The following is a 24,713-nucleotide window of genomic DNA, read 5'->3' on the forward strand; positions in this document are numbered from 1 at the left end:
CTTTTTTATATTTTATGCTTTTGATACATTTGCCTCTCAGGATGCTTCCTTCCGGAGTAGGGTTCTATCAGCGCAGGAGTGTTCCTGCCCTTGAAACACTACTTTGGGACATCTCCAATGTCTCCCTGTGCACCCTAAAGAAGAAAATGAGTTATGGTAAAACTTACCTTTTAACTCTTTCTTCGACGTCCATTGGGTCCACAGGGCACCCGCCCTGATGCACCTGGCTTATATGGGTTTCTTCTCCTGGTCACTTATATCCATCTCTGAGGGAGGTAGTCAAGAAGCCGACGGTCGAAATGCCAACCGCCGGCTTCCTGACTTGGAAATCCCAGCAAGGAACTAATGATAGGCATCGGGATTTCGATGCCTATCATTATTCACCCGCCAAAAAGCCGACGCCCAGCATACCGAATGAAGGTAAGCAGTACGTCGTGAGCGGACAGCCACAGGGGGGGGGTGTTAGGTTTAGGGGCTCCTAGGGGGACTTAGGGTTAGGCACCCCCATGGGAAGGTTAGGCTAGGGGAAGGGGGGATTAGGTTTAGGCACTAGGGGGGAGGTTAGGGTTAGACACCCCTAAGGGAGAGTTAGGACGTTACTTACCTCCATCGGGATCTGCGCTCTTCAGCATGCTGGTGTAAGGATTTCAACCGCCAGGCCGTCCGGTGGTAAATCATATCACACCCCTGTGTGAGAGTGTGATTCTTCAGTGTACCAGTCTTCCTTCTCTCCTGTCCTGCCTTGGGCTTGTTAACAGAACTGAAGTGTCCTCAGGCTGTGCATGAGGTATAGGGGAAAGGACCAGAGCATCCTGGGATTGAAAAGCTTTGCTGTTGGTGTCCGGTCCTCCAGGTCCTACCTCCACCACAATGTCTCCCTGTGGAGCCCTATGGACTTCAAAGACAGAGAGTTACCAAAGGTAAATTTTAACCATAACACTCATTTTTGTGTTAACTCAGGTTGTCTTTTATATTCAATTTTGTTTGAAGATTTTAAACAAGACGGATATGCAGAAATAGAAGAAATCAGGAGGGGACAAAAACTTCTTAATGCCACTGTAGGTGTCACCACCATCCACTATCACAGGAATTGCTTAGTAGCATTGTGGGTATCACCACCATCTATCACAGGAATTGTGTGGCGTATGCCTGGAACCACACAAGCCCCAGAAAGGTGTGTCAGCTCATAGTCTATAACAGAAATCTAAGGAACAGTAAATTGTTCTCCACTACTTTCTTTTAAGAAATCACACAGAAATTATTGACTGGTGCTTACTGTTTATTAGAATTGGTACACAGGTTCAATAGATCAACCTCATTGTTTGTAATGACTCACTTAGGATTCTATTACCCAGTCACCATGAAGGTATACATTGTAGTGGGGGGTGAGTTCACTATGTACAATGTTCTATAGATGCATTACACAAGAGGAAAAAATTAGGAAATGAGGCGGAGTTTCAATGTGAGGAAAGAATTAAAGTCAAAATAAGTGTCGATCATATAAACCCCATAAGATGTTAGGCGGATGAAGCAGCTCTGAGGGTTGAATGTATCCAGAAGACTGCATACACATAGCCGTTGAAGGGAATCTGTAACAGTCGGGATCCCAACAAGGTTAACAAACCGACATTTGTTGGTCGGTATGCTACACTCCCCCTCTCCCTACCCTAACCCTCCCTCTTTGGTGCCTATCCCCTAACCTCCCCCCTAGTGACTGAACCTAACATCCCCCTCCCCGCACCCTAAACCTTACCCTCTCCCTTAGTGCCCAACCGTCCCCCCAACCCCGTTACTTGCCTTCTGATCGGCGTTGGTATTCTGGCGCCGGTAACTTAATCGTCGGCATCCCGACTGCCGAGATGCCAAATGCATACCCCTTTGAAGACCGAATCCACCTCAGATCCTTCATCTGCAAGTATCATTAAATACACTCACTAAACTGTATCTAAAGGCTCCCCATACATCTGCGATGGATTGCCGCAATTCCCTGTTCTCCTGACGTCGGGGCTGGGGGATCGGGAATATTCCACATTTTGAAAAATCTTGATTCACTCATCCCGACTGCGAGGAACAACTTATTTAGATGGCCTTTATGGGCATAGAACTGCACTTCCGCCCTCACGTCACTTCCAGGTCCCTAGCGCATAAAGGGGAAATAAGCTCTACCGTGATGCATGATTGGGGCCCTGATATTACACTGGGGTCAGGAAGAACACAATTACATCCTTTCTGAAACCATTTAGTAATGGTACAATGAAGCCACTCTCGTGTATATTTACTAGCGTGTGGGTTTTTAGAAGTGGAGATGTTGCTCATAGCAACCAATCAGATTCTATCTATTATCTTCTAGAAGATGCTAGATAAAATGAGATATATGGTAAAAACTTACCTTTGTTATCTTTCTACGAAGTCCGCAGGGAGATCTTGGGGCATAGGTGATGATTGAGTCATCCGGGCACCATGCAGTTAAATTTTTCTACCAGGATGCACTGGGTCTCCCTCCTATACCCCGCAAACGAGTCACAGGCACCTCAGTTTCGTAGCAAGCCAAAGGCAGGGGGAGGATAAAAAGAGAGAGAAGAAAGTCTGGAACACTCAAGAATCACATTCTCTCACAAAAGGAGTCGGAAAACCAGTGACCAGAGCGAAGACCATCTGAAGCACAGGTGCGTCAGGGTGGGTGCCCTGTAGACCCTATTTACTTTGCAGAAGGAGAGATGACAAAGGTAAGTTCTTACCATATCTCTCATTTTCTACTTCAGGGTCCATAGGCTCCACAGGGAGACCTTGGGGATGTCCCAAAGCAGTCCCTTTAAGGGTAGGAATGCTCCTGTGCTGAGAGGAGAATCCGCCGCCCAAAGGAAGCATCCTGAGAGGCAAAGGTATCAAATGCATAATACCTCAGAAAGGTCTGGACAGAAGACCAAGTGGCCGCTTTACTAAGCTGAACAGCCGAGGCGCCATGGCGAGCTGTCCACGAAGATCCCACAGACCGAGTAGAATGAGCAGTAACAGAGGGCCGCACTGGAAGGCCCTCATGAGTGTACGCCTCAGAGATCACCATGTGAAGCCATCTAGCCAAAGTTTGTTTATTGGCTGGCCATCCCGTCTTGTGAAATCCGTAGAGGACAAACAAGGAGTCTGACTTCCGAAGGGAACTGGTACGGTCCACATAAATCCTGAGGGCACGTACCACATCCAATGAGGCCTCACCTGCCGAGAGGTCTGGAGCATTAAAGGCCGGCTCAATAATTTCCTCATTAATGTGGAAATTAGAAACCACCTTAGGAAGGAACCCAGGGCAAGTCCGAAGCACCGCCGTGTCCGGGTGAAAAACTAGAAATGGGGAACCGCAAGAGAGAGCCCCCAAGTCTGACACTCTCTTCTGGCAGGAACCATAGCCAGAAGACAAACAGTCGTAGTTGTAAATCATTTGAAAACCACTGAGTCCAGGGGTTCAAATGGAGGGCCCAAGGACAACAGCCAAATCCCAAGGCGCCACAGAAGGGACAAAGGGAGGCTGAATGTAAAGGAAACCCTGTAGGAAAGTGCGGCTATCAAGAAGAGGCGCAATCCTTCACTAGAACCACACTGACAGAGCAAAGACATGCACCTTCAGTGAGGCAAGGCGGAGACCAATAACCAAACCCACCTGCAGGAAAGCCAAAACTCTGGATATCCGAAACACCTGAGGATAGTAACCATTGGGATGACACCATGAAAGTAGGTGTGCCACACCCTGTGGTAAATCCTGGCAGAGGCTGGTTTACCTGCTCTGAGCATGGTGTTAACCACAGAGCCACAAAAAACCTTGGACCTTATTAGGGATGTCTCAAGAGCCATGCCGTCAAAGGCAGACAAACCAGGTCCGGGTAAAGGCAAGGACGTTGAGGCAACAGCAACAGAGTGTCGATTGAGAGACTTTGAAGATCTGAGTACCAGTGACGTCAGGGCCATGCTGGAGCCACCAGCAGGACAGTGCCTCCTTCTTGTTTGAACTTCCGAAGTACTCGAGGAAGATTGGAAGAAACAGGTACGCAAACTGGAAGGTCCACTTGACTGACAGAGCATCTACCAGGAGCGCCTTGGTGTCCCCTCACCTGGACCCATACACTGGCAGTTTGTGAGTGTGTTGGGAGGCCCCACTTGTCCACTAGGAGCTGAAACACTTCTTGGTGAAGAGACCATTCCCCGGTATGCACGTCGTAGTCCGCTTCCCAATTGAGAACACCTGGAATGAACAGTGCTGATATGGCTGGGAGATGACCTTCCGCCCATGTCAGAATGCGTGACACCTCTGTCATTGTCGCCTGACTTCCAGTTCCTCCTTGATTGTTGAAGTAAGCCATTGTTGTGGCGTTGTGTGCCTGAACTTGATATCCAGAACCGCCTTCCGAGGTGGTAAACAGGTGGCCGGGTAAGTATATGAGGCAGAGATGGCTTGTTGTTTAACACGCTGCCCCAGGAAGAAGGTGCCTGTGTGCACCGAAACGGCTGTCGGGCATTGGGCTGCTTACCGTTTCATCTGCCAATCAGACTTCTTCAAGGAACACCCCACAGGAGCTTTTTATTCCTTGAAGAAGTCTGATTGGCAGATGAAATGCGTTGGATGCTCCTCTTACCTTTCATGAACTTACTACCACTATATCAGATAAGCCACAGCAGCCTTTTTTAATATACCAATTGTGATGTCTTTTATTATAGTGTTGATTTATTTATTTGAAAAGCTCTAATATATGGGTCTTTGAAAGACATGAAATTATTGTACACAGTACGTGATTTTTAGTTGTATACCATTATTTATTAATCCTGTCTTTTTAATTTCCTTTAAAATAAACTGTATTTTTTTAGTCAGAGAACAGTTTTAATTCTTACACTATTTGCACTTTATTAGGGGATAATATTGGTCTATATTAATTACTAAAAAATGTTTTATATTGGCACCATGCACCTTTTGGTATAAATACCACACAAATACCTGACCTACCTGAATTAGCTTATTATCATTATTTATTTATTTATGCACAGCACTTTGTTTAGCACGTAAGCGCTCTTTAACAGATCCAATTTATATATATATATATATATATATATATATATATATATAAAATTTATTAATTACTAGTTAGGAAGGCAAATTACTGGTCCAGTCTGACGCTTGGGCAAGCTGCAGGAGCTTACTGCTCAGATATGGCAGAGTGCAACATACAACAGTATGTGACAATTCTCACAAATACTTAGCTTTATATATGTGAGATATCAGAAACGGAGAAAAAAAACTACAGTTTGGTACTGACAGTTTGGGAAAAAAATAGACACAGACAGCGCTAGCATAAGTCACATACCATGCAGAAATTAACCTGCACCATGGCACTATAGTCAACTATGCAGACTCAGTATCTGGTAGGCAATAGTGCTGCATACACTGACCCACAAGGGAAAGGTATGCAGGGTGATGGTCCTATGGCTTTCTGCAGTGATTGTTAAACTACAAGTCCCAGCATGCCTTGCTGCCCATAGGCGCATGGACAGTGTATAACATGTGGCTAACATTTGGCAGGGCATACTGGGAATTGTAGTTCACAACTGCAGGTGAGCATCTCGCTGCCAGTCTTTAGGCTTATTTGCTGCTGACTGCACACACAATAATCGGGTACAGATACACATGCAGTCAGCCTATCGACGATGGATAATTACCGGGCCCTGTACCTATGTCTTTCAGGTCTCCGTTACCCACAGTAAAGATGTCCGCGCGGTACCACTTCCTGGCAGGACGTTACTACTACATTTTTTTTTCTTCGTCTCTGACGTGCAAGGTCTATGCTATAGTCTGGTGAATAAAGTTTTCCTTGTACAGAGGCGTGCGTGCGCGGTGCTCCCTGGGTAGGTCACAGTGTCCAGGACTCCATGTGTTGCCGCCGGTGAGAGTGATAATAAGTGACCCGTTGGAGTCCTGACACCCGTACATCCCGCAGCCATGTTTCCTCGTCACGCCCGCTGCTGCTGGAGAATGCGGAAAGCCGCCTCAGCCCTGTGCAGGTAACGCCATGGATTTGGGGGGGGGGGGAGATGCAGTGACAGCACCGGTGGTGGTAACCCCCTGTGTGCTGCACCCTTGCAGCTGGGTACATACATGAACCCTGCATGCTACACTTGCTACTATCCATAGCTTAGCTTTAGGTTACTTACAAATTCAGTTTAGAAAGGCAGTGATCCCGCACTGATCTCACACTATCCTGAGAGCATAAAACAATAGGAATAAATCCATCTAACCTCTTATGTCCTGGAAGCTATAATCACGCTGTCATTTGGTCTAACACTATTCAGTGTGGTTTATGTAACCTGCGGGCATGTGGGTGACTGGCATTATATGCCCCCACAGACTGAGCTGTGTGTTATGACCTTTTCATTCATTTCCCTAAATGTACAGTGGATGAGGCCATTTCCGTGCAGCAGTCTGATACTGTTAGATTGTTGTGTAATGTTTCCTCCTATCGCTAGCAAATGACTGCAAAAGGCAAATTTGATATATGAACTTTGTTTTTTAACGCCCCCGTTATAAAACCGTTTTTCTGCATTAGTTTGATTGGAGCCTCATATCATTACTGTGTTAATAATGCTTAGGCTATATGTTGCCCCTCCCATGCCAGCTACCCAGGAACACACACAGGATTTTGTTTGTTTACATTTTTTCCCCATTTCCGCTTACTCCTTTCTGTGGCCTCAGGTTTGAAGGTGCACTGACCCCAATGAAATGCACCTAAAAAGAAAGTTTCAGTAATCTGGGAAAACAAATAACTAGTTTTTATGTACTATTATGAATTTATAGTCTAGTCTTCTCACTCCTAGCTGTAAATTGGCTAGTAAGACATTGGGTTCCATTAACTAAGCTTTGTTAGGAGATAAAGTACCAGCCAATCAGCTCCTAACCAACATTTTTCAAACACAGCCTGTGACATGGCAGTTAGGAGCTGATTGGCTTGTACCTTTATCACCATTCACTTTATCTCTTAATAAAGCATAGTAAATAGACCCCAAAGTCTTGAATGTTAGTAGGTCTTTCTACCCATTAGAGTAGAAGTAAGACTTGTGGAAGTCTTAAAACTGTGCAAACCCTGATTCATAATGAATGGTTGAATAACGACTGTTTATGTTACACAGGTTAGAGGTATCTGTAGTGAGGTATTTACGGACCTCCAGCACACTTAGAAATGAACCTTTGCCTACTCCGGTTTTGGACAATGGACACAAAGAATACCCACCAAAAATCCACCAACTGGTAGACCAAATAGCAAGTCTCACTCTTTTGGAAGTGTCTGACCTTAATGAACTACTTAAGGTGGGTGTAAAAGGCACAATCTGCATTTATTCTGTTTCATAAAGGTGTACTGTAGCAAAATAAGGATCCTTTTAGGCTGATATAAAATAACTTCACTTTATAATTATATTTGACAGAATATATACATTGTTCTATTTACTGTTTTGTGTACCACTTCTATACAGTGCATTTTACACAGTGGGTGCGATTCAAGTCAGTGTGATATTGTATAGTGCCAGGAATGAGTTCTCAGAGCTATTCAGTTGTACCCCATCGCTCTGCACTTAGGTGGGAAGATGCAGGTTACAGTGCCTAATGCTGGTTGTTTAGTTGCGGTAACCTGCATTCTCTCACTTAAGTGCCGGCCGCAATGCTTTTAGCACACGCGCTAACCCCGAAACCAGTATTGCAGTAGGATTTCTGCTTGCAACTCTGGAGGGTGTGAGCAGAAATCCTCCAGTCGTGGGATAACAGTGCTGCCAATTGAATCCTTTCGAAAACTCTTTCCTGGCCCTATTCAACATCGCGCTGAATTGAATTGCCCTCAATGAGCATAACTTGTCAGTGAATCACTATATTTTTGTTGTGTGAAGACTAAAACAACCTTATTTCATGCCATCTGGTTCCACATTTGTCACATAAATATTTTAAAATATTTATCAAATTGTAGTCATTGCTGCAATTGCAGTGATCGCAAAATATGTGCTCTATTGGGTTTTTGCAGTCTACAGGCAGAAAGGGACTCAGATTCAGTGGCGTCCCTCCCCTCGGTGTCACCTGGTGCGGGGTGGGACGCTGTGCGCGTGGCGGAGCCGTGCATCGCCGAAAAGGGGTGTGGTCTCACGGGACGAGGGCATGACCTCGTGGCACAAACCGCGGTGGTCCCGTTCTTGTTACTGCATGGGGGTGCAGAAGGTGCCTTGTGGCAGTGCCGGCTCCCTTACAATGTCAGGAGCCGAGTGCTGCACTCAATGCTACCGTGCAGCACTCTGCTCCTGTCACTGAAGGGGAGTCTGCACCTTGGTGTCACCCTTCGTCGGGTGACACCCGGGTGCGGGCCGCACCCCCCCTTGTGACGCCCCTGCTCAGATTTTAAAAATGACCGGGTCCTGCAGAATGTGCTGTCAGCGTCTCCCTAACCAATCACTGCTATTTGACATGCTGTGATGCATGCTACTGCCAAAATAGCTTGCTTTAGGAAAAGTGCACATCAGAGGGGCATTAAAACTGTATTGCTGAAACAATCATTGGTTTTCATGTGTTTTAGCCATTCTTCCAGCATATGTGTGAATAAGCCCTAAAGATTGACCAAACTGACCACGAAGTGCTCTCTGACTATGCCCTTTGAATCATATTCAGAAATTGAGTTCTGAGTGATGGCGGCAAAGTGCCTTTGTAACAGTCTTTTTGTTTCTTCACCAATGATCTGCTGAGCTGCTTTTTTGCCATCAAGACCTCACCTAGGGAGCCAATCATTAGCTGATTGGTGGAGCACAAACACATACGCAGTTATTTCTTGTTTAGTTTTAATCAGATCTTTCCCTTTACATCACATGTATACTTAAATATTTGCTTTTTATCTGTCTCATGAAGGAAGTGTTCACTTGAGCTAGACTAACAAGTTAGTCCTGTTATACTGTTACCTTAACACTATGTGGATATTATGTAAGTTTTATGGTCAAAGTTATGAAAAAGACCCTTGGTCACTGATGATAAATGATATATACTGGTGTTTGTCCATTTTCTTATTCATCGCACATACAAACTTATTTATAGGGATTTTTTGCTTTGTAGAAAACCCTGAAGATTCCGGATGTTAGTATGATGCCAATGGGTGCCATGATGCCAGGAGCAGTTGGCTCAGCTGTACCTGCCCAGGTAAACAGAAATATTTGACCAAGGGCAAATGTAGATTTTGATAGAAAAGAATTGACTGACACTGACTCTTCTCTTGGGGACAACACAGGCCGCAGAAGAGGAGGAAGTGCCGGTTAAGAAAGAGAAAACGCACTTTACTGTAAAACTGACAGAATTTACCTCTGAGGACAAAGTGAAGCTCATCAAAGAAGTGAAGAACTGCATCCAGGGAGTGAACCTGGTACAGGTAAGATGTCCATATCGCTAAGGGCATATATGGTGGTTCTTACAGCTGTGCTTTTCGTTCTCCTTTCAGTAACTGGTAACTTTCATTGGCCTTTCCATTCCAGTCCCACAATATCAAATTATTGTTCATCTGTAAATATTTGTGACGTCTCCTTTCTCTGTATCAATTCTTGCTGTAAATGTGCCCTTCACCGACACACAAGTTATTATGTGATGTGATACAATATGCAGGGAAAGGAATGAAGGGTATGCGATACGCCCCTGGAGCAGTCGGGCAAAGCACCTCTATGACCAGCAACATTGCTTATTTTCCTGTTCATCCCCATATAGGTGCACAGGGAAACTAACAATGTTTGGTTACCCTAATATATGGTGAAGTCTGCAGCTGGACATTCCAGCTGCCAATCACTACCCCCTACAAGATACAGCCATCAAGTTCAACTACAGTTCTATGTTAATTCAAAGAGAGAGCTAACAGTTGCCAATTTATCTTCATGGTTGGTGAAATCCTTCCTGATTTAATGTTTGATTACTCCCATGGGTGAATCCCTGCACTATTTATGCATAGTAACACCCGTCTAATGTAATGAATCCCCTAATAGAATAGGATATCATTACTTCGCTTCTAGAGAATTCTATTGTCTAAATGCTCTTACAATGAAGGGCTATTTACAGTGCCTTGCAAAAGTATTCACCCCCCTGGCTTTTTACCTTTTTTGTTACATTACAACCTGTAATTTTTTCTTTTTTTTAATCTGAATTTTATGTGATGGATCTGCACAAAATAGTCTAATTTGGTGAAGTGAAATGAGAAAAATATATATAAAAAAGAATCTCTATAAATAAAATTCGGAAAATTGTCATGAGCATATGTAATCACCCCTTTTGCTATGAAGCCACTCAATGTTTCTGGTGCAACCAATTACCTTCAGAAGTCACATAATTAGTGAAATGAAGTCCACCAGTGTGAAATCTAAGTGTCACATGATCTGTCAGTATAAACACACCTTTTCTGAAAGGCCCCAGAGGCTGTAACACCACTAAGCAAGAGGCATCACACCATGAAGACCAAGGAGCTCTCCAAACAAGTCAGGGACAAAGTTGTTGAGAAGTACAATTCTGGGTTGGGTTATTAAAAAAATATCCAAATATTTGATGATCCCCCAGAGCACCATCAAATCAATCATCAAATGGAAAGAGCATGGTCCAACAACAAACCTGCCAGGATAGGGCCGCCCACCAAAACTCACAGACCGGGCAAGGAGGGCATTAATCAGAGAGGCAGCATAGGGACCAAACATAACCCTGAAGGAGCTGCAGAGTTCCACAGCAAAGACTGGTGTATCTGTGCATGTGACCACAATAATCCGTACACTCCATAGAGCTGGGCTTTATGGAAGAGTGGCCAGAAAAAAGCCATTACTTAAAAATAAGAAGACACGATTTGAGTTTGCCAAAAGGCATGTGGGCGACTCCCCAAATGTATGGAGGAAGGTGCTCTGGTCAGATGAGACTAAAATTTAACTTTTCGGCCACCAACACATCCCATCACCCCAAAAACACCATCCCCACAGTGAAACATGGTGGTGGCAGCATCATGCTGTGGGGATGTTTACAGCCACTGGGACTGGGAAACTGATTCGAGTCTAGGGATATTCTTGAGCAAAACCTGTTTCAGTCTGCCTGTGATTTGAGACTGGGACGGAGGTTCACCTTCCAGCAGGACAATGACCCGAAGCATACTGCTAAAGCAACACTCGAGTGGTTTAAGGGGAAACATTTAAATGTGTTGGAATGGCCTAGTCAAAGCCCAGATCTCAATCCAATGGAGAATCTATGGTCAGACTTGAAGATTGCTGTTCACAAGTGGAAACCATCCAACATGAAGGAGCTGGTGCAGTTTTTGCCTTGAGGAATGGGCAAGATGAGGCAAGCTCATAGAGACTTATCCAAAGCGACTTGCAGATGTAAATGCCGCAAAAGGTGGCTCGACAAAGTACTGACTTTAGGGGGGTGAATAGATATGCATGCTGAAGTTTTCTGTTATGTTGTCCTAAATGTTGTGTTTTTTTTATATTGTGAATAAACAACTTCACAGTTGTAGGCATGTTCTGTGAATGAAATGATGCACACCTTCAAACAATCCATTTTAATTCCAGGTTGTGAGGCAACAAAACATGATAAATGCAAAGGGGGGTGAATGCTTTTGCAAGGCACTATATATGCTCATGGGGGAGACTGTTTTCCCTCCAGATAGAGTCAACACTACGAAAGACTTGGACAAATGTTTGTATTGACCCCTCCACACAATTTTACTGATCAAGTTGATGATGATGCATGTTATAAATCGGAGACCTAATATCAATCAGAGGCTTGTATACTGCTGGCATCATACTGTAAATAATGACTTCCATGCCCATTAATAGGAAAGTTTTCAGCATTGTTTATTTTTTGATAGCTTGATTGGTACATTGCATAATGCAAGTGGTGGTGCTACATACATAAATATACAGTGCATCCAGAAAGTATTTCCAGTGCTTCACTTTTTCCACATTTTGTTATGTTAAAGCCTTATTCCAAAATGGAATAAATTCATTTTTGTCCTCAAAATTTTACACACAATACCCCATAATGACAACTTGTATAAAGTGTTTTGGTTTTTTTTTGAGATTTTTGCAAATTTAATAAAAAACAAACAAACAAACAAAAAAACCCACTAACAAATCACATATACATAAGTATTCACAACCTTTGCCATGAAGTTCATAATTGAGCTCAGATGCATCCTGCTTCCACTGATTATCCTTGAGATGTTCCTACAGCTTAATTGGAGTCCACCTGTGGTAAATTCAGTTGTTTGGACATGACTTTGAAAGGCATACACCTGTCTATATAAGGTCCCACACTTGACAGTGCATGTCAGAGCACAAACCAAGCATGAAGTCCAAGGAATTGTCTGTAGACCTCCGAAACAGGATTGTCTCGAGGCACAAATCTGGGGAAGGGTACAGAATAATATCTGCTGCTTTGAAGGTCCCAATGAGCACAGTGGCCTCCATCATCCGTAAATGGAAGAAGTTCCGAACCACCAGGACTCTTCCTAGAGTTGGCCGTCCATCTAAACTGAGCGATCGTGGGAGAAGGGCCCAAGTAAGGGAGGTGACCAAGAAACCGATGGTCACACTGTCAGAGCTACAGCATTCCTCTGTTGAGAGAGGAGAACCTTCCAGAAGGACAACCATCTCTGCTGCAATCCACCAATCAGGCCTGTATGGTAGAGTAGCCAGACGGAAGCCACTCCTTAGTAAAGAGCACATGGCAGCCTGCCTGGAATTTGCCAAATTGCACCTGAAGACCATGAGAAACAAAATTCTGTGGTCTGATGAGACAAAGATTGAACTCTTTGGCGTGAATGCCAGGCATTATATTTGGAGGAAACCAGGCACTGCTCATCACCAGGCCAAACCCATCCCTACAGTGAATCATGGTGGTGGCAGCATCATGCTGTGGGGATGTTTTTCAGCGGCAGGAACTGGGAGACTAGTCAGGATAGAGGGAAAGATGAATGCAGCAATGTACAGAGACATCCTGGATGAAAACCTTCTCCAGAGCGCTCTTGACCTCAGACTGGGGCGACGGTTCATCTTTCAGCAGGACAACTACCCTAAGCACACAGCCAAGATATCAAAGGAGTGGCTTCAGGACAACTCTGTGAATGTCCTTGAGTGGCCCAGCCAGAGCCCAGACTTGAATATCTCTGGAGAGATCTGAAAATGGCTGTGCACCAACTCTTCCCATCCAATCTGATGGAGCTTGAGATGTGCTGCAAAGAGGAATGGGCAAAACTGCCCAAAGATGGGTGTGCCGCATGTGGCATCATATTCAAAAAGACTTGAGGCTGTAATTGCTGCCAAAGGTGCATCAACAAAGTATTGAGCAAAGGCTGTGAATACTTATGTACATGTGATTCCTTTTAGGCTTTTTTTTTTTGTCTAATTAAATTTGCAAAAATCTCAAATCTTTACATGTTGTCATTATGGGGTATTGTGTGTAGAATTTTGAGGACAAAAATAAATTTATTCAATTTTTGGAATAAGGCTGTAACCTAACAAAATGTGGAAAAAACAGGATTTTGGTACTTACCGATAAATCCCTTTCTCCGATTCCACAGGGGACACTGGAGTTCAAGACAGTGGGGTATAGACGGTGGTAGAGTAGAGCCTGGCACTTTAAAAAAAATCTAGAAGTGTGACTGGCTCCTCCCCCTCTATGCCCCATCAGCCCCAGTTTAAGAACTGAGCCCGAGAGGAGACGGAGGACAACAGGAAAACAAGGAGAAGGAGAAGCCCACAGAACGAAACAAGACCGACTGAAGGAGAACAGAGGAAACCACTGCAGGGAATTATGCAGTAACACAACCATAGAAGGAACCAAACAACTGGCAGGTACGCAGCGCTGGGCGGGCGTCCAGTGTCCCCTGTGGAATCGGAGAAAGGGATTTATCGGTAAGTACCAAAATCCTGTTTTCTCCTTCATCCACTAGGGGACACTGGAGTTCAAGACAGTGGGGACGTCCCAAAGCCAACCTCCTGGGTGGGAAGCGCGGAGAACATGCCGACCCTTTGGCCAACAGAAACAGGGACCGCCAAGAACCAGAGGTTCAATGGAAGGCAAGAGCGGAGGATCAAGTGTAGTGAGCCAGGAGACAATCAGAACTCCAAGCGGAACAGACACAGAACTTCCACAACTTACAGCGTAAATAGAATGGAATAAGTGGCTAGCGAGAAAACACCCTCAGGTGAGAAGCATCAGAACCCTGTAAACTCAGCTGAAAACAGACCAAACCAGACTATTGGGAGCAGAGAGCTCCAACCAGAATCCATATGAGAAGGGCAGTAACCCGAGAACAAAATTCGAGAAAACCGTACCAGATTCGGAAACAGGAAACTGCAGCTGTCGCAGATAGCAGAATACCAGCACTGTTGGACATAATCATATAGATACAAGTATAACGATACCAATCTACAGAAACAGTGCTGATCCTGTCCACAGACTCCTAACAAAGAGATTTGCAGGGAGGTAAAAGTCAAGGCCGAACAGTCACCATCAACCATTCTGGAGGTCCAACTACTACAAAGTTGTAAACCAGTAGAAGGAAAAGACCATGAGTGGAGATCACACTGGGGACGAAGCAGAGGCAGCATCTAGAGGATTGAGATTACAATACCTTCAGAGGGTCAGACAGCAGAACCCCACTCCGAAAACAGAGTAGAAAACAGCGACTGAACACCTGCAGCTGAAAAGAAAATCACAGCCATAAACTCCAAAACAACAGACAATTCCCAACATGATAGAAGTGCGTAGACAGTACCAACTGCTGGCCTGAACATATTCTGAAACACACAGGATACCCTAGCAGTTAAAGAGCACGTATGCAACAGCCACCCAGGGAGAGCTACCAATATAGGGAAGCATTCCATACAGCAAGGCTAGAGCACTAGGACAACCCTGAAAGTACCAGTCAGGTACCAGTCAACAGATTCTAGTAGAATAGTGTCACTAACCTCAATGTTAAAACTATGCACCAGGGAAGCTCTAAAATGTAGAGCCAACTGATTAACAGAGCGGATGGCTGCTAGGACCACCACTAGGGTGCATAAGGGAGAATAACGGCTATGCCATGTCAGGTTGGGCATTAGTGGGGTAAGCCCGCTTACCTATGAGCGTCCAAAAGCCCTCTGGACGCTATGTAGAATGTCACTGACCTTTTCCATCTCACAGCAACCTGCCCCATCAGGTATAGGGAGTAGCTTCAGTGGGCTAAGACCCTATGCTCTACAGCACGGACTTCAGCCTGGAGATGTTGAGGTAGAAAACACTGTATAAACTAGCAAAATGTTAGTGGAGACAAGGAGGTTGTACAACAGTACTCTGCACCTGAGCTGGTTATATTAGGGATGTGTATCCATATAGAAACTTTTCATAAAACAGAAAACGGTCTGCTCGTGTAAGTATCAGTACATTAACACTTATAAAGGTGAAGTGTGTATTACGCCCACAAATCTAATACAATCCAGGCCTGACCCTGCCTATATCAGCGGGTGGCCCTAGGCCTTCATTTAATTTAACAAATGAAGCCCTGAGGATGGAATAGAACCTGGATGCTCTATGTACAGATAGAGTGTACCTAGGGGCCCTTTAGACACTCATGTATTAAAATATGTGACAAGACAATAATATGGAGTACCGGAATCTATACGGAGAAGGGTACCTGTACATAGACAGAGTGCGTTCGTTATCCCCAGAAAAGAAGGGATATATCTGTAGTGATAACCCCCATAGGGTTAAAAACCAGGTTTTTCCAATTATTAGAAAATATTCATACAAGGAATGGGAATATATCAGTATATATACACACATACACACAGACAACATAGTTGCATGAGAAGGCAATCTCTTTGAAAGGAAGAGTAGTGCCTACACAGCAAGTTTACTTGTCAGACTCCTGCACGGGGAGATCAGCATGCCATATCTATACATGTCCTGCCTCAGGAGATCAGCATGCTACATATATATATATATATATATACACACATATATATATATATACATATATACGCACACACATACATATATTATACACACATATACATACATAACACAAATATCCCGCCTTCTTAGTGTCTTATAAGTTTGCTACCAAGTGCAAAGTTGAAAATAATCATAGATCACCCTAAAGGGGGGCGTCATAGATAGGGACTGACAAGAACAGAACTATAACCCCAGGAGGATTAAAGTACATATGATTAAATAATCACCAGTTATTTATATGGTGACAAGTTGGCCACTCACATTTGGAGTAAACCAGAGTGCCACAGGGAGAGTATACAAACTCCACACTGATGTGGGAAAGGTGGGAACCGAACCCACAACCTCCGCGCTGGGAGGCGGGAACGCCAACCACCACCCCATCTGAGCTACTATATATATATACATGTACATACAAGAAGGCCCCAGTTATGTATAGGGTTCATAACAGAAGCAATGCCTTAGGGAATTGCGACTATCATTATGTAAGCTGCAGAACTTGACTCTAGTCTATAGAGCCACCATTAATATATATATATATGGATAAAGCTGACAGCTATTGGTAATCCCAGGCGGCTTCCCATCCGTGGAATATAGGTATATACCCACATACAAAACCCTAGGGACAGATGGTGTAAAGCGGAGTTATTGTATTAACTACCGCATCAGGAGAGACCAGCCTCCAATCGCAAACCTCTCTTATAAAATATGCTATGTACCAGACATAAAACTGATAACAGATCCTACCTCTACCTTTATGGTAAGGATAAGAAGCGATAGATATTTATCTCCAAACATGCATACCTACATACAAGATTAGTAGGTGACGATAATAATTTGAAAATAGAACATGAGCAATAGTAGAGCTATGGAAGGAATTGAGCCACAAGACAAAATTCACTCCAGACATGTATATATTTTAAAGCAGGGCTTAGTATAAAATACAAATACATACATGTGGCTTACCTCCACGCAGGGGAACTGCTCATGTGCCGCCTGTGGTCGTCATTCTGCTACGGCATAGGAAGCAGGATATTTTAGCAGCGTGCTATCCCAGACTATCCTGGGACCCTTCTGTTACTGGTTACTTACTTTAAAAGCGGGAATCAAAAAGACAACCTCCATGCTGTGAGGCAGCAATGCCAACCCCCACACCGGCAGTAACTAACTTCCTCTTGTATGTGCTGCTGAATGGAGCACCTAAAATATAATCTATATAGATGCACATATGCATACCTTCTAAGGTAAACACAGAAGGCTGGTGAGAACTAGAAGTTTTTTTAAAAACCAGCCTATAAGTTAGTATATGTGCTGCCACATATATGTATGGGAAGAGTACTGCCCCTCTATAAGGTGAGCCATAACCTGGGTATGGGACGCAATAATCTGCTAACCCTGGGTTAAGGGTATGCTATAACCATAAATTCTGGCAGCAGCACCAGAACAGTGACTAAGGTGAGCCAATGTAAAACAATGTTCATTTAGGCAGGGTAGCTAGTGCACCCTGAGGTAGCCTTCACAAGCAATTAGATTAAGCTATGCAACCTTTGTATAGAACCAAGGGGAAGCCTGACAGGGGGTAATACCAGTCATTTACTTTCATAACCGCATAATGCGGTGTTAAGCAAAAAGGGTATTGGGCTAGTTCCCATACTGCTAGCAACCAGCTATCTACTATAGCTAGCACTACTCCTGTCAAACAGTGACAGGCATCCCCTACCTTTTGCGCTTCAGCATTCCCAGCGTAGGAGGGGGAGGGTGGCGCGTAGGAGACCCACGCTAATAATCCCTGCTGTTAGGGCAGCCCGAAAGAGGGAAAACGGGAGGCGGCTGCTGGAGTGTGGGAGGAAACCGGAGTACCCGTAGGAAACCCACGCAAGTACAGGGAGAATATACAAACTCCACACAGTTAGGGCCGTAGCGGGAACTGAACCCATAACCTCAGTGCTGTAAGGCAGTAACGCTAACCATTACACTTAATGTGCTTTCCCTCATGCAGGCGGCTGTCTGCACAGCACTCCGTCTGGGTGCCTCTTCGCGGGGGAACTAATGCAGAGAATGTCTGCGCTGCTGCGCTAACAGGAAAACACCCCCAAAAGCAGGCTGCTACACGTTAGTGGAGGAAGCCATGCCGCCGCTGAAGTACTAAGTGCCCGTCCGGGGGCTGTGGGATGACACCGCTCCATCTGTCAGCCCAGCCACTAAAAAGCATAGGGTCGCGGCGTCTCCTCCTTTGTATATTAGAGGAGAGCTGCTGGTTAGTTATAACATTAAAGCCCTTTTGATATAGAGCTAATCTATCTGCTGAAGCGAGCACTGGTAGAACCGCGCTGCTCTCAGATGAGGGAGAGAACGGGCCAGACTATAGATGGCGCCGCTAACATGCATGACGCGCCCTTTCCATAATACCGGCTTTTATATATATGCGCGCCAAGGACCGCGCTGCTTGTCAGCGCTGCACTGCCTCCTGTAGAGGGACTCGTCTGGCTTCCGAAGCCGGCACCTTACACTGCTTGTGCAGATGGCGGGACCTCGCCTGTCAGCGCTGTACTGTTTACTGAGCAGCAGTGCGGCGTCTATCATTACTGTGTGATCTACTCACCCAGCATTACAACTCCTATATAGAGGAGGGAGGAGCAGGTGTCCTCAGTGACCGCCGCGGCATCACCGCGCTTTTGATGTTGCAGGGGCCGCGCTCCATCCCCTCCTTCAATTAAGAGGGTGATGGCTAGGAATAAGCCAGAGACCCTGACGCTGACTGTTGAGTGCAGCGGCGGGTCTCGTCAGCAGCTCCGACACCACCACGTGGCAGGTTGGAAGGAGCTGTGTATGACAAGCGCGCAGCACGCGCTGTCCCTAAACCCAGCGTTTTGGCCCACCGCTCCAGCTAGTCAGGAGTGGTGGGATATACTTACAAACTGCTGCGGCCGGGTTGCTGGGCTGGGGGGCAAATGAGGAAACCCGGACACGAACCGGTTTCAGTTGTGTCGGGTCCTCATGGAGTCTGATGACTCTGTTTAAAGTCCCCCCTCAGGGTCACCGGACACAGGCTGCAGTAGCCGTGTGGTGCCCTCCCGGCGGCTCCCACGTAGCAGGCAGACTGCCACAGTAAACAGTCTGCCTGTCCTCAATGCTTTAAATAAAAAGCTCTAAAAAAATAAAATAAAATAAATTATACTTAAAAAAGGCTGGAGACAGCCTGATGTGCTTCCGGCTCTCTCGGGCACATTCTAAAAACTGGGGCTGATGGGGCATAGAGGGGGAGGAGCCAGTCACACTTCTAGATTTTTTTTAAAGTGCCAGGCTCTACTCTACCACCGTCTATACCCCACTGTCTTGAACTCCAGTGTCCCCTAGTGGATGAAGGAGAAAGTAGAGCGCTGTGAATACTTTCCGGATGAACTGTACATATGAGCAAACAGAAGATAATAAGCTCAGCATAACATCTTTGGATGCAGATTCTGTTATAGAAGAAGATAGATAAGGTGTACATGACAGTCTAGATTATGCTGACAAAATGCCCCCACTCCATATTTTGTTTTTAGAGAATAACTATCCTTTCTACTGTTATCTTGGCAAGCCAAGGGAACTAAATGTGTTTAAATCACCTTTTTAGAGTGGTGGTTCATACCTCTTTAAGTGCTCCTATCCCATCAGTTTTTCTAGTAGCCCTTGTCTTTATTATTAACTAGCGACCAGACCCGGTTTCGTATGGGAGCAATTTTGAATTTATGGCAGTAGTCTTTTATTAACCAAGGTCTTATCGGGTTCTTATTTTGACATCATAAGTTAAACAAACAGTATAAATAAACAATGTAGCAATAATAAAGAGAAAGAAAAGAACTTTCGCAGTACTGTATGTTAACAACTTTGCAAACTAATGGCGCATGCACATGGTACGATATCTATGAACGATAATGATATCATTCAACGATATATCATTGATTTTTATGCAGTGAATGACCAACAATGCACGTTCCCACATGAACGATAATGATATCTATGATCGTCCATACATGCATGCCAACTTGCACGATATTGTCAATTTTACCTGTTCAGAGATGTGGCAGGATGACTTCACTGAAAGATATCTTTCAGACACCCTGTCTCTGTTCTTTCATCCTTGCCTTTTATTGAATACTGAATTCTTAGTAGAATGTATTTCCTGTAGGTGTTAGCAAAGGGCTTGTACATGAAACCAGATTGATGATACTGGCATAATGTTGTAGTTTCTGCTGATTTGGCTTTAACACAGTTAATAAAATGTATTTGGTTCTGCTGGCATAATATGCAGGTCTTTTGCACTCTGCACTATATTAGATTTCAAGCAGTTATATTCTGGTCACTGCTCAGTCTGGTATTGTATCTTGTATATCCTTACAATGATGCTAGTTCTTTCTACCTAGCCCTGGCATTGGGAGACCTTCTCCAGACCTGTACCAATTAAGTTACCTGTATGGCGACTATTATTCATTTTCATTTTTTTTTACATTGTCTAATCTTTCAGCTCCTCCATTGGATTAATAGGGCCTGGACATTCTGCCATACTCACGTGACTTATTTGTAGACAAATGTGGGGAACTAGTAACTTGGAACAGTTATAAACTAAGTTTGCATCACATGAATCGGGTGTGGTGTGACTTGTTGACATTCAGAAGTTTGACATTTTGAATGTCGAAAGTCAGATTGTCAACATGAACGTTAGGTTGACAACCAATGTTATGTTGACATGCAATTATATTGACATTAAAATGTAGACATGTTTAGAATGTCGCCATTTACCATGTCACACCAAAATGTTGACAGATTTTTATTTTTTTTTTGCTTATTTTAGCGTAACCATTAACCTAACCCTGAAAATCGTCAAAAAGACGGTTGTCGATATTTTGGTGTTGACGTTTAACCAAGTCGTCATAACGTGCATGTCAACATTCTGAATGTCCGTTAGATGCAGGGGTATCTGGTCAACTATCTCCCTTTTTATGTATCCCTGGATTGCATTAGGTGTTGCAGCCACTGCCTGGCACGTATTGGATGTTGGCTGCTGTTGGAATGCATGTGTGTAGTCCTGTTCCAACTGTATTGCTGCTGTGTTCTAATAACTCAACACCAACATGAAGCCGTCAGAACTCATTGTACCGTAGTCCTTGTCATTTGGACCTTTTGAAATATGTTGTCCGTGTTAGAAATGGATTAATTTTTTTTAGTTATCCTCTCTCAACACCCTATTTTCATTATTGATCCATTTGCTCAAAACAAAAGGAAAATCCTGCACAAATATTACTTTTTTTCTATATATATTTATTTATTTACATGGATAATCATTTATTTACATGGATAATTTATTAACTCGGCGCCAGTACCTGAACCAATCAATAAAACACTGGTGTGATATAAGATAGTGAAACACAATGCAAGTAAAACCCAAAGGCATTAACCTAGGGCGTCTGCTCCTATGTCAATAGTCTGTAGTGTTGGTGAATACACTACCTTATAAATAGAGAAGGGGGGTTATTGACTGTGGGCGACCAACCTGCTATTGATACATAGTGATATATATAAAGTGCTACGTGCCAATGTGATTATAATCGGCCTGAACAAATGTAAATTAAAACATAAAATCATAAAGTGCTTAGTGCAATAAAAAATACCTTTAGCAGCATAGACCAATGAAGTGATAAAAGAAAGCTAATGCCATTTAAAATGCAAATTTAATAAAGTTTGACAAGATAAAAATAAACACTGTAGATCCTAAAAGAGGAATAACCACCAGAAAGCAATAAATAAGCAATAAAAAATTCATTCATTTTCAGAAGTAAAAAGGAGAATTTAGCTTATCTGAATATCAATTTGAGAGAGTCTGGGTGTAAATCTCAAGGGCAAGCGATAAAGTCACTTGCCCTTGAGATTTACACCCAGACTCTCTCAAATTGATATTCAGATAAGCTAAATTCTCCTTTTTACTTCTGAAAATGAATTAATTTTTTATTGCTTATTTATTGCTTTCTGGTGGTTATTCCTCTTTTAGGATCTACAGTGTTTATTTTTATCTTGTTAAACTTTATTAAATTAGCATTTTAAATGGCATTAGCTTTCTTTTATCACTTCATTGGTCTATGCTGCTAAAGGTATCTTTTATTGATTTCATGTTTTAATTTACATTTGTTCAGGCTGATTATAAGCACATTGGCACGTAGCACTTAGTTAGTTATATATAACTAACTAACTATCAATAGCAGGTTGGTCGCCCACAGTCAATAATTATATATATATATATATATATATATATACATACTGTGGGCGACCAACCTGCTATTATATATAAATAATTTTCTCAGCGACCATTGTCACCATTAATTTATCAATGCCCCCCTCCCCCTTGTGCTAGGCTTCATTGAGAATCCCTGCAGAGGTGACCTTGTCAGCCAGCAATAACAAAGAGCCCATCTCTGATTGGTCAGCCAACCATGAGCATGGCAGGGTGATCAGGATGGATGCTGCAATGTTTCTGGTATTGGTTCGAGAAGGGACATAGGACAGTGATTCACTATAGCAGGTTATATCAGGAATCCTGCAATATAGCTGTTGTGATCCCAGCTACAACCAATTTGGTTTAAAGAAAGGAATAGGTATGGACATTCCTGTAGGCTAGCCTAGTACGTGTTCATACTTGGCTGTCAGATTGCTTTACAAAAGGATTAGTGCTGTAACTGAGACATTAAAGTGTTTCTTCCAATTTACGCCAGTAATATTAGGAGGATAATTCCTTCATACCTGCTATTTCCACACAATACACATTGAGGAGGAAAAAAGTAGTATAACTTATGTTAAAGTATTCTTATGAAATAAAGCCAAATGCAAGTGCTAGGATAACATGTAAAGTATTCCAGGTACGTGTGCCTGCCTTCTGACTGTGTTAGACCCCTGAGATGATGATATTTTTGGAGCAGAAACTTATTCTTTGATCCTGTTGGATTGGCAGACATGGCAAAGGTGGTCAGCCCTCACTAATCAGTACACCATGGGGTATCAGTGAGCCAGGTTTATAGAACAACCACCTGGTTGCCCTTTTTTAAATTATTTTTACAAAGTGGTTCATTGCCTTCTGAAAAGATAGTATTCACCCCTGGGCTTTATTTCCCTGCCATTTGGGGGTGACTATGGTACATCACATTGTACGTATGTATACTGTACTGCTGAAGAATGAAAATGGTATTTTTGTACTTGAGCTTAATTCCCTTTTTCTGAAGCTGTAGGGGGGTGGGGAGATACCAATCCATACAGCAATGCATGACATCTGTTCTACGCTGGCCCTAAGCTGGAGGATGAAACAGTTGGGAAGTTAGAGTGAAGGATATTTGTTTCTTATTACCCTTCTCCTCGGTCTGTATTCTCCCTACAGCCTTGGAGAAAGGGCTTTAACAGCAAGTACAAATATGCCCCATTTCTTGCATACAAGCATCAGAGTGTGTGTTGTGTATTGCCCAGGCACACCTACTACAGTGTAATCCATCTTGACCAATGTTTGTCTCTTATAATATTTTGGACAGGCTAAGAAGATGGTCGAGTCTCTTCCCCAAGAGATCAAGGTGAATGTTGCCAAGGAGGAAGCTGAGAAGATGAAGGCTTTACTAGAAGCTGCGGGAGGAAAGGTTGTGCTTGAGTGAAACATCCAGACTTTTTTTTTTAAGACAGTTCATTTGAGCCACTGTTTGGGTTTTATTCCCCAACCTAAACTCGAAAAGGCTAAACAATAGAAGGCCGGGGAACCAGACAGAATGTATGTTCTTGTGTCCACCACTTGGATTTGCAGGAGAGCTGCTGATGGTTCTTCAATCAAGATTTCTAACAGGAACACATCCACTGTATATGGGTCGGGTGGGGTAATGTGTTTTCCCTCCATGAACCTTGGCCTCTAAAGCACTTCACCTTGTAATTAATCAATTGTTTAATGTCTCATTAGCTAATCTTGTTTTATACATTAAACTCTTACCCTGAGGCTGCTCCCTTTTTGTTTCATGTGCTTTGGCTTCTAGCAATTTATAAATAGGTCTTTACACTTGTCTAATACATGTTACTGAAAGAAATGGCAATGTGTTTCCCAACTCCAGTCCTCGAGGACCCCTAACAGTGCATGTTTTACAGATCTCCTTAGTATCTCTATTGAAATAATGAGCCTGCACCTGTGACTCTTTTTTTAAAATGTCAGCCAGTAATGAATACACCTGTGCACCAACTAGGAGATCTGGAAAACATGCAATGTTAGAGGTCCTGAGAACTGGGGTTGGGAAACTGTTATAGATTATATGTCTAAAGGTAGGTATCGCCAACACACCACAAAATCTCTTAGATTATAGTCAACAATTTTTCAAACTTTTTTTTTTTTTCAACAACATGAAAGAAGTAAGGTGATTTTGACTAAATCTTACACACTGAAAACGAATTTAGCAGTATAAAAATTTAGTAACACGTCATCTTAAAGCCTTGTGTTCTTTGATAAATTTTTCTTTTAAAGCAATGTAAATTAACTGAGTGGCTTAAAGCAGCGATAATACTGGAAAACAGTCATATTTGATAACAAAGAGCAGGTTTTAAGACACACACACACACACAAAAAAAATCCCGCAAAGGTGGGTAGATAAGTTTGGTAACATGCTACTTAGCTTTTTGTGCTTATGATCTCATCTTCCTTGATACTGTTGCT

The 24,713-nt window shown here is 43.4% G+C and overlaps 1 protein-coding gene across 1 annotated transcript; it reads left to right on the forward strand.

The window, feature by feature from the left end:
* Nucleotides 1-5,780: 5,780 nt before the first annotated feature.
* Nucleotides 5,781-24,012, forward strand: MRPL12 (mitochondrial ribosomal protein L12). Its single transcript, XM_088473179.1, has 5 exons — nt 5,781-6,039; nt 7,162-7,339; nt 9,113-9,196; nt 9,285-9,422; nt 23,560-24,012. Exons 1-5 carry the CDS (start codon nt 5,978-5,980, stop codon nt 23,674-23,676), a joined length of 579 nt encoding a protein of 192 aa, XP_088329305.1. The 5' UTR covers nt 5,781-5,977; the 3' UTR covers nt 23,677-24,012.
* The last annotated feature ends 701 nt before the right edge of the window (nt 24,013-24,713 follow it).

Source organism: Taudactylus pleione, unplaced genomic scaffold, assembly GCF_031769625.1.
Source record: "Taudactylus pleione unplaced genomic scaffold, aTauple2 ptg000016l, whole genome shotgun sequence".
Taxonomy (NCBI): Eukaryota; Metazoa; Chordata; class Amphibia; order Anura; family Myobatrachidae; genus Taudactylus; species Taudactylus pleione.